This window comes from Grus americana, chromosome 18 (assembly GCF_028858705.1).
Source record: "Grus americana isolate bGruAme1 chromosome 18, bGruAme1.mat, whole genome shotgun sequence".
In the NCBI taxonomy this organism is placed as follows: Eukaryota; Metazoa; Chordata; class Aves; order Gruiformes; family Gruidae; genus Grus; species Grus americana.
The window spans coordinates 1178470-1189100 of record NC_072869.1 but is presented as its reverse complement, the minus strand read 5'-3'; the positions used below and the strand labels follow the sequence as shown (position 1 = coordinate 1189100).

The following is a 10631-nucleotide window of genomic DNA, read 5'->3' as shown; positions in this document are numbered from 1 at the left end:
GGGCACCTGAGCAAGAGCAGAGCTTGCAGCTCCGTGCCATGCCAGCTGGGAAGCCTGTGGAGAAGCCAAATAGCAGAGAGGCAGAGCGCGGGGAGAGGAAGGGTGCCGGGAGGAGCTGGCTGCACAGGAGGAGCCCGGCAGGACCACGAGGCCGAGCCCAGCCCGGCTCCCGGCACGCCAGCCTCGGCCACCCCGAGGAGCAGCAGCGTCCCACAGCCACGAGCAGCCAGGCTGAGCCGGGCTTTTATCTGCCTGGGGTGTCCCCAGCGCTGTCCCACCGCTGCCGGCACTTGCCAGCTACGGCTATTGCTGCGCACGGCATCTGCAAACACGCAGCCCCGGCACGCACACATCCTGCGGCCGGGACGGGGGACAAGGGCTGCTGCCCAGGGTGCCGTGACACGGGGAACACCCTCACCTGCCCCGGGGAGGGTCCCTCTGTCCCCTCTGGGCAGGAGGTAACTCCCGGAGGGTGCAGGCAGCTTTGGGGGTACCAGCTGGGCTGCCCAGAGCCATCGGGTCCAAACCCGTGCTGGGATTAGTGGCCAAGGCAGCCGCAGAGCGCCCCTGCAGCCCCCTGCCCCCCCTGCCAGCCCTTCCCTGCCCAGCCGCCCCCAGCCCCCCCCAGGGTCCTGCACCGGCGGCACTGGCCGTGTCCCGCAGCGGCGACCCCACACGCCGGGTCCCATGGCAGGTCTCCCCCCCACCCCCCCGGGGCACAGCCCTGCCCTCCCCAGACAGGGGCGCAGGTAAAGCGCTAGCAAGACAAACACGACCGTGGGGTTACACCACGTTAGGGGCAGCCCTGGTTACCGGCTACCTCCGCCTGGACCGGAGCAGCTTTGGGGTGTCCCCAGGCAGCCCCCGTGGGGCAGGAGGAAGAGGCTCAGTCCCCCCAGCCCCCCAGGAAGGGCACTCACTGCCTCCCCCGGCCCCTCTCCCCTGCCATCCCTCACCTCTCCAAGTGTGCTTTTGCTTTCCTCAAAAGATAAATGGCTTTTGCTTAAAAATAGGGTAATTAATTTCCCACCTAATTAATGCAGATTCTTAGATCACTTTTCCCCCCAGGATGCCGAAATAGATTCTCAGGACTGGAGGGAGAGGAAAGGTTGCTTTGATGAGTCACCAGGGGTTATTATTTAACTATTTTTGTTCTGGCAGAGAAGAGCCATTGGGACAGGAGCCCGCAGCTCCGGGAAAACCAGCTCATGGATCAAAGAGAAACGGGGAAGGGGCTGTCCTGGGCTCCGCAATGCCAGCAAGGGGGGGCTCGGCTCCTGGGGAAAGTCCTCCAGCGCTGCCCTGGGGCCACGGCCGGGCTCAGTACGAGGAGGCTCCCGAGATGCGTCCCCAGGGCAATCTACAAGCAAGAGAAGCTGCTCAAAAAACAATATTAGCACGGATCAGCTCCCCCGCGGGAGAGGGCTGGGGCCGGCGATGCAGCGGCTAGGCGCTGGTGGGACAGCGAAGACCAGAGACCTACAACCAAACAAGCTGGTTACGGGGAGCAGGAGAAGCGGCGGGAGCGGGGGCAGCAGCGCAGCGGCCCCAGGGGAAGCGTGGCCCCAGCGGGCTGCCCGGCGTGGCGGCAGCGGTGCGAGGAGCCGTGCAGATGCAGCGCGGTTAGACCAGGAGCTCTCGGCACCAGGATGGGGACAAGCGGTGGCCGAGGACGCGCTCGGCCAGGTGCAGGGGGAAGCAGAGCGGTGGCACCGTCCCCACGCAGCCCCGCAGCCGTCACCCGCTGCCCAGCACCAGCACACCCAGGGCTCGGCCCCCCGAGACCGTCAAACTTACTACCCACGGGCAGGGGCACCTCAAAACCTGGCCACTTCAACATCGGGGCTGCAAGGGAAACAGAAGGCAGGTTGGAGGACGCGGGGATGCGCTCCGGCCCCTTGATGGGAACAGAAGTGTTGGTTAAGGAGAGGAACCGGGCTACGAGCCGGCGGCCGCCCTGGTGCGAGAGCCCACCGACTGCGCCGCACGCAGTGCCTCCGGGCAGAGGAAGCAGGAGGAAAAAAAAGAAGAAAAAGGAGGAAAAGTCGTGTTTATTGAGTCGCTGGTGCTGCCCGCCGGCTCCCTGCAAGGAGGGGAAGGAAGGGCACGGCCAGCCGGGGCACCCGGAGCCACCTGCGGAGAGGAGAGGCCGGGCACCGCGGGGGCCGCTGCGGAAGGGAGGGGGGCGGCTTCCTTCCCCCTGCCCCGGCCATCGCCGCTTTCCCACTGCTGCCGGGCCGGGAAAGCGCAGCCGCAGCCTCGGCATGCAGCAAGCAGCAGCAGCAGCAGCAGCATCCCCTCGAGAGGCGCGGAGGAGGGACCACGGCCCTTAAACAGTTTTAGCTGCTCCCGCTCAGCAAAGCTGTTTAAAGCCTGGGGGGGCCGAGCAGAGGCAGGCGGCACCCCAGGGTCTCTCGCGGCCGCCTAACACCGAGGGGATGGAGAAAGGGGGGGAAAAAAAAAAAAAAGCATGGCAATGTGCAATGGGCGATGCAGGCGGTGATGGGCAGCACACTGGCACAGCAGCTGAAAAAGACACCAAGGCCCAGCTCAATGCAATAAATAAAACTTTTATTCAAACAATAACTCAGTACAGGGCACATTTCTCTCTGGCTTTTAAAAAAAGGTTTTCCAGCACTTTACAATCTCCATACAGGCTTCACTAGGCTGGGATTTTTTTCCCCCCCTCTACATTCAGTCATTCAGCATGAAATATCCTGGGTTAAAAATCTTTAGCAAAATTAGGACATCGATGCAGGAGGGTTTTGTTACAATATGCCCATAGGCGAGTATATAAAACAAAAACTTGTCCATGTGTGTGTCTGTATTGCCAGCAACGTCCTAGTAAATGGGCAATGTAAGAGGTTTTAAAAATCACATCAGAAAAAAGAAAGCGTGTACAGCTTTGCGGTGGAGACTGCCACGGGCGCTGGAAGGGCCACGGCCGGGCTCTGCTGCGGGAGACGCAGCGCCAGGGTGGGAGACCCCCGGGTGCTGCCGAGCCCCCGGCACAGTGGGGGGGGGGGGGCTGCCTCACTCAAGCCCGGTTTTGGGGTGCGAGCGCATCCTCGGACGGCTCCGCGCCAGCCCCCAGCGCTAACGTGAGGTAACAATACCTTGCTACAAAAAATATATATATGTATTTATAAAACAACCAGGAGTAACCCTTCCGGGGGGGCTGCCGGCTGCGCCCCACGGCCGGCAGGACCCCAGCCGAGAAGCAGCCCTTTCCCCGGGGCGGGAGCCATCCGCTTCTGCCAAAGCCACCGCGGCGGGCGGTTGGATGGAAGCGGATCAGGCCAAGGGGGAGGCGCGGGGCTGCTGCCCCCCACGGGTACAGCATCCCGGGCGCGGGCATCCCGGATGCTCGGTAACAGTACGGACACCAGAGGCCATGCATATTTGTTCCGGTCTGGGAGGTTTTGTCCAGGCTCGTGCGAGGCGGCTGGCGCGCAGCCCCAGAGGAGGGATAGTGCATCGCTAACATTCACACGGGAGTACAAAAACTGGGTCCCACTAAAGTGTAAACTGCATCCAGGCTGCTTCAAAGCGAGCACAGACCGATCGGCAGTTTCTGCTCTGAGAAGGCTTCAGAAACAAGGGCACTGTGAACACCAGGGAGGGGAGGAGAAGCACCATGGTTTCCTTGAAGATCACAAGAGTTTAAAATCCAAAAGAAGTAGAGAAAGAGAAACGAAGGGGAAAGAAAAAAAGGGGGGAAAGAAGCAGAAAGCTCTTCCAAGCAGCAAGGGGCCGCCGCTAGCCAAGGTGTCCTCACACCGTTGATACCAAACTGCCACTGCCGCTGCGGAACAAAGCACAGGAGACTGCCAGAGTGGCCGGGACCGCGGGCGCGCGCCGCGAGGTAGCACCATGCCCAGGAGCCCAGCTCCCTGGCACGGGGACCGGCAGCAGCACCCCCGCCATGGAGCGGGGCAGCGAGCCCGACCTCTGCCCGTCACCGCTGTGCTCACAGCCCCTGGGTTCGGGGTTTAGCCCCAAGAGCGAGATGGGGCAGCCCCAAGGCAGAGGGAACGGGCACGGAGGAGCTGCCGGGTGGGAGAAGATGCTGGGGAAAGACCCCGAGAGCACGTGCCCTCCGTGCCCTCCATGGCCTCGCTATCCGGGCACGAGCCCGGAGGAGGTTGCGCAGACCCGACTCTCTCCGGAGGAGCACAACCCCCCGCGAGGTGCGAGGTCGGGGACATGGGGGCTGGCCCTGGGACCTGCCCTCCCCGGCAGACGCTGGGTCCCTCCGCACTCACAGACGAGACCCACAGCGCATCCTCCACCGCACGGCCCCCTCCCAGCCACCGCCCGACCCCCGGGCAGCCCCACAGGGACCCCCGCGGGGACACGGCACCACGGCTTCGCCCAGAGCCAACACCAACAGTTCACTTTCAGGTAACGCGACAGGAAGGTTCACTCTTACCTGCTGACGGACCTCGTCCCGTAGTCGTCGAGACCCTGCGGAGAGGAGGGGAGGAAGCACGGTGAGGGGCGGGGGACGTGGGCTGTGCCACTGGAGGGTCGCACGAACGGACCAAAGTGCATCGGGACCCTGGGGTGCCGGGGCCGAGAGCCAATGCATTTGGAGAGGAAAGGGAGATATGGAGATGATTCGAATGGCATTTAGACAGCAGAGAGTAAAGCTGCACCACTCTCTTCGGAGCAGAACTGTATCTGGCAAGACAAGGGAAAGCAACAGCCAGGAGAGCCCCGGTCTGCTCTGCCCAGCCCCACCGTGGTACAGAGCTCCGGGTCTTTCGAGATGCGAGACACTCAGAAAGGGATCGAACAAGTCTGAGACACACCAGTGAAATGTTCCGTGGAAAGGGGTGTTTGTCTGTGTTAACTCCCACCAGAAACCCACAGGGTTTTGGATCATTTTCTCCTTCAGCCGGTACCAAGCATCGTTTGCAGCGGGGAAGGACTGCACTGGTCTGAGGAGCAGACGGGGACTGGGCTCAGAGGACATCGTTCCCCGGGTGAGGATACAGCCACAGAGCAGCTCTGCTCTCCACGACAGACACGGGAGTTGCTGGTCTGAGCTGGCCGTGCACCAGGATCAGGGACCCACGTTCCCACCATCCCAGGAACGCTCCTAATCACAAAATCCCAAATCCAGCAGCAAACCCTGCTGGGAAAACCCAGCAAACAGCAAGAAGCGGGGCTGCGCTTCTGTCCCATCCGCTGTGGAGAGAACCAGACCCCGGCTGGAGCTGCCGCCTCTCTGGAGCACCCTGCCGAAGGGTTGGGTGCTGCATGGCCACCTCTCCCCCTCCTCATCCTCTCCCCCTCCACCAGCATGTGCCAAGCTCTCCAGAGAGGCCAACGTGGCTCATCCCACCACGCTCGTTCTGGTGGGGAAGCCCCACTACGCCAGCGGCTCCTGGGTTAAGCTGATCTCATCCACACGTGCATCCTTCCTAACGCATTATTCAAGAAGCTCAGAGCTCGTTTTGGACAACTGCCCTGGCCAGGGTCCGCCCCAGCTCCGCACGCTCACCCCAGCATCCCCACTGGACATCACCGGCTTGAATCGGCACGTGCCAGAGAAAACGCTTCCAGCTGCCTGCTACCAGCTCGTTTCTGGTGGGAGGCTCCCATGGACTCAGCAAGTGTTGTCCTTTGGGGGTTTACGGTGCCGTTTTGCGCCATTTGCTCCCTGTGCCTTGCCCGTTCCGCCCAGGTGAGCCAAACTGACCGGTCCTCCCCATACACTGCCTCCCGGCATCCCCGTCCCTTCTCCCCAGGAGAGACGCTCGGCAGGAGAGGGGCCCCAGGCAAGGCACGTGGGTCACCAGGCAAAAACGGCCAACTGCCCGTAAATCCCAAGGGAAACATTGCGTGCGTTCGGACTTACAGCTGTCGACCTAGCGTAAGGCTTGTAGTGAGCGGAGGGCGGTTGGCAGAGGCCACTGGAATAGTCTTTAATTGCACAACCATAGGGCATTAGGTAGTCCTACAAACAACGAACACAGGTTGGAGAGCAGCCCTCCTTCACCTCCACGTGCTCTACACCGCACCAAGACCGAGAAGACGCTTTAACACATTTCATCCTTCTGCTTTAAAACCACAGGCGGAACAGAGACACTGCAGACCCCCAGGCCACCGTGCACCGGGCTCCAGCAGGGACTAACGCCCGGGGCTTTGCTCAAGCATCTCCTGTTTATAAGACGTCCCCCCTGGAGTGGAAGAAGCCCCGTCCGCCCCCCCTCCCCAGGCTCACCTGGGAGAAGGCGGGCACGGCCACGCTGTACGGCCTCTGCTTGAAGGTGTTGACACCTTGTGCCGGGAAGGCTTGGGAAGCCATGCCGTAGTCGGGCGGCGGGATGGCGATGTCATCTTTGTCCAGCAGGTTGCCGGTGCTGCTGCTCTTCCCTTGCTGCAGGCTGGGCGGGGGGACCCAAAGCGGAGGCATCAGCACCAGCCCACCCTGGGCCCAGCCCCCCCAAGGCTGCCCGTCCACCCACAGCCCCCCCCGGCCAGCCACCGTTCCTAATGACACGCATCATGTCCAGGGGAAGCATTCCCATCCCAAGCCCAGCATTCCCATCCCAAGCCCAGCATTCCCATCCCAAGCCCACAAGCCCACCCTGGGAGGGGCACCCGGCGCGGCACCCATGCGATGCTCCTACCTCGTGTGGACCCGCTCACTGCCATCGCTGTCGAGGACCCGTGTGTAGGAGAAAGGAAACCAGCCCCTCCTGAAAGGCAACGGCAGGGGATGAAGCCAAACCCATGTTTATTCGTGGAGGATCCAGAAGAGACCGCACCCGGGGACGGCCACGGTACTCACATTTTCGTTTTCTCGCTCTCTCCGTAATGCCAGCCGTCCCTGGCCTCCGGCACCAGCAGCGTGATGAGGTCACCCTCCTTGAAGCTCAGGAGGGTGCTGTTATCCCCGGCAGCGTGAGAGAAAATGGCCTGCACCCTCGTCCTGCCGTTCCTCTCGAGCCCTGCGGCCATGGAGCTGGAGCGCGGCAGCGTCTTGTTTTCGGCTGGCGGGAGACAGAGACCAGTGAGTGCCCCCCGTCCTTAATGCCAGGCCCAAACCCAGGCACAGGTAGGGACAGGTCCCTGACCTCACTTATTTTATCCCGGGTACCAATAAAACCTTCGGTGTGACTCACACCTTCCCCCTTAACGACAGGATCCCAGGCAGGATCAGGCCACCGCCCCGGCGAAGGGAACAGCCTCTCTGTGCCAGATTCCTCGTGATTTCTCCGGAAAACGCCGTCCGTGGGCTGAGCCCCCACCCAGCCAAACCCCGTGGCAGAGCCTGGCCCCGCTCGTCTCCTCGCCCCATGTCCGGAGGTGCGAGCAGCAGCTGATGCTGAGGGATGCTGCCGGTCGCTGCCCCCCCCCCCCCAGCATCCCTGCTCACCGCCGGCACCGCGGCACCCCGGGAGCCCCAGAGCAGAGGACGGGGAGGACGGAGCCTCACCTGATGCGTAGCTGTTTTTCGGTGGCACATTTTTGCGAACTGGGAGTGTATTGGAGTAAGAGTCACTCAGCTGCTTCTGAGGCTGGGGAGGAGATAAAGATTTGGGCTGTGCTGGCTTCATCTCAGACCAGTGGTTGTACCCGTCACTGTCTGGGCCTGAGACTCCATTCATCACCGGCATGGCCTCCTGCGCCGACATGCGCTACAGAGAGAGGAGGGGGGGGGAAGACGGGGAACGTCTTCATTAGGGCATCCCACCGCAGCTCCCGCAGCGGGACGCAGCTCCAGGGAAGGTGGTTCACAGCAGACCAGAGCTCCAGCCTCTTGGGTTTAGTTCCCCACCCGAGACGAGCTGCTCTGGGGGGAGCAGTGGGGTCATCTCTACAGAATTTTACTGCTCCAAGCTGCCTCGCACCTGATAAATCGCTCCTGAGCTCTACTGCTCAGCTCGTGCCCCCACACTGGGGGGAAACCCTTTTCTGAAGGGTTTTTCATCCCATGGGTCGCTCCAAGCACCTTCTCCCGTGGTTACTGGGGTACCTCGGTTCAGCCCCACAGCTCTGGGACCGGCCTGGCCAGACGAGTCCAGCTTGCGGGTTCCCCAAACCCCCGGGAGCCCCTGCAGCCCCGGCCCCTCCGGAGCTCAGCAACCCAGGCGGGATGAGGCAGGATGGGCTGCCCATCTCCTTGCCCGGCTCCTTCCCGTATCCCAGGGCGGCCTGTGCATGGAGCCGCCCATCCCTGCGCACCAACGACACTCCATCAAAAGGCAACTTGCTGAGGGCAACGGTGGCGCTGGCCTGGGCTCGTCCCTCCAGCTTTGCTGAGAAGGGCAGGACAGCTTCCACCACAAAGGTACTTACTCCTACAAAAGGTGCCAGCTCCGGGGGGACAGGGAGAGGTTTGGCACCAGGGATGGGGTCAGAGATGATGAGGTTGGATTTGGATGTAGACAGAGGGCTGGGCATAATGGTGCCATTGCTGCTGGCAGCCATCTGCTGCATCAGCTGTATAGCGCGGTCCGGGATCTTGTTGGGATCCGAGCAGGACTGCTGCCACAGCGGCAGCTTCTGTGTCAGCATCTCCTTCCCCTGCAACAGAGAACGGCGAGGTGTGAGGGCACAGGGGTGCGGTACAACCCACCCAGCTCTGCACCCCTCCCCGGCAGCACCGTGCAGATCCGGAGCTGGCCTGACCCTGGCCGCAGGATTGACTCCGCTGTGCGTGGCAGGGATGAGATAAAACACGGGGACTTACCGCTTCCAGGCTCTGAGGGCAGCTGAGCCAGGAAGGTGCAATGAAAAATGGAAAGGAGGGAAGGAAAAGGTAATTCACCTCCCCGGATAATTCCGAGATATCCTGTGTGGGGCAGCTCCAGGAGCAGAGGGGCCGTAGGAAGCCAGGCAGGGTGCTGTGCTCAGAACAGCACCGCTCGACCAAGCGGAGAAATAAAACCTGACCAAAGGCTCGGCCAGGGGACACGCAGCGCACAGCCGTACTCTGTGCTGTCGCCCAGGTCCCGAGGGATGAGCTGCTTGTTTAGGGCTGCTCAGCCCCAACAGCCTCTGGCCCCAGCACCCTGCAGCTAAACCTTCCCAGGACCTGCAGCCATCCACCGCCGTGCTCCGAGCCAAGGGGGAAAAAGCCCCCAAAGATGGAGCTGAACCTGCCCTCATTCACCTAACACCCCCGTGCCACGTGCACCCCACGTGTGGCTCTCCGAGGGAGATGTCCCAAACCACCCAGCGGCTCCGTAAGCCCGATGGCTAGCTCGCCCGCCAGCGCAGCCCGCAGCAGAGCCACACGGGAACACGCTTCGCAGCCGGTCTCAACCAGAGACAACTTGGTCCCTCCATATCACATCGCCTCTAAAGCCAAGTTCAAAGTCCCAGAACGTTTCCCCGCTATCGGCCACCAGCTCCAGCCGAGGCACAGCCCTGCCACCCAGACTGCGGCTGCTGCCAGCATCCTCCAGGAGCCGCAGGCAGCGGAATGGCATTTTTAGCCAGCAATGCCCACGCCGGCTGCCAGGTGGGTGCGGGGCCGGGCGCCCACGTCCGCCCACCGCGCTCTGGACAAGTCACCTGCAAAGTCCCTCTTGCAAAATCACCCTCCATGTGCTGCTGCTGCAAGAAGTTTTTGGTTTCACCGTGCTGCAGCCGCACTCCAGGTGCCGTCGCCCTTGTGCCTGCTGATCCCCCGTCCCCGGGGGGGATTTTTTTCCCCTCCTGCACTACAGGAGGAGTTCGCATATTCCAAGCATCGATCCAGCCCGCAGTGCGAGGACAGCGCTGACTAATCCAAACTCCTTCTCCTGCTCCCCAGTGCCAAGCGTGGCGGTGACAGATGGGTGCTGTGAGCGACGGGGGGTGGTGGTGGGGAACAACCAGAACGGGAGCATGAGGCTGCGGGAGCAGCACTGGTGTTCCCAGCCCTCATCCAGATGGATTCTGCTCCGGACCAGCGCAGGGGGCCGCCGCTCCCCAGGCTGGCGGGCAGCAGCTCCGGCTCCTGGCCCAGGAGATGTGGGCTGCCCGGGAACAGGCAGGAGGGGGTTTGGAGCAGCAGTTTTATCCCTGGGGTTTTTTGAATCCCTGTCTTTATTAAGGCCAGGGGTACCGGGGGGTCGGAGGGAGCCCTCTCCCTGCCCTGCCAGGGAGGCAGTGCTGCTCCAAGTCCGAGCAGGAACGCTGCTGCTCTGAATTTCTTCTGCTTTTGCAAATCACGAGCTGATGCACGAGGAGCCTGACCAGCATCTGCCAGGGCAGAGCCCTCAGACCTCGGTGACCAGGACACGCAGGAGGTGAACTCAGCCCCATCCACCTGCCACCAGCTCTCCTGCGCAGGTGAAGTTGCACCGCGGAGGGACCGGCACCACCTGGGAGAGCCACACGGCAGGACACGCTGCCAGGCGCTGCCATCGGCACCGCCACGGTGGCACTCGAGCAAACCACGGTCCTGCCTACCTCGTGCAGCGAGAAGCTGCTTTGAAATGCAAAGCAGCACCCATGGGCGACGTGTCCCCTTGTCAGAGGAAGGGCAGCTCGGGGTGCAGCCCCAGGACAGCCCTGCCTCTCCCACCCCGGGGGCACACGCGTCTCCCAGGGCACCCTGCCCATGGGGCACCCGCCGGCTGTTCCTCCCCCTCTGCCCCCCGAGCCGCAGGGGCTGCCCCAGCCGC

General features: G+C 62.6%; 1 protein-coding gene across 7 annotated transcripts in view; it reads right to left on the bottom strand.

The window, feature by feature from the left end:
* Positions 1-10631, bottom strand: part of BAIAP2 (BAR/IMD domain containing adaptor protein 2) — a 47932-nt gene that overhangs the window by 1664 nt on the left and 35637 nt on the right. For 2 of the 7 annotated variants that reach the window (XM_054847005.1, XM_054847010.1), the window contains 6 exons: positions 8314-8541; positions 7451-7652; positions 6803-7004; positions 6642-6710; positions 6233-6395; positions 4433-4467 (listed from right to left, as the gene is read on the bottom strand). In XM_054847005.1, the coding sequence (XP_054702980.1) occupies positions 4433-4467; positions 6233-6395; positions 6642-6710; positions 6803-7004; positions 7451-7652; positions 8314-8541 (899 nt within the window). Of the gene's footprint in view, positions 1-1797; positions 1846-2550; positions 3806-4432; positions 4468-5866; positions 5966-6232; positions 6396-6641; positions 6711-6802; positions 7005-7450; positions 7653-8313; positions 8542-10631 lie in introns of those variants that run through there. The other 5 variants (XM_054847011.1, XM_054847007.1, XM_054847006.1 and 2 more) reach the window with 5 other exon arrangements.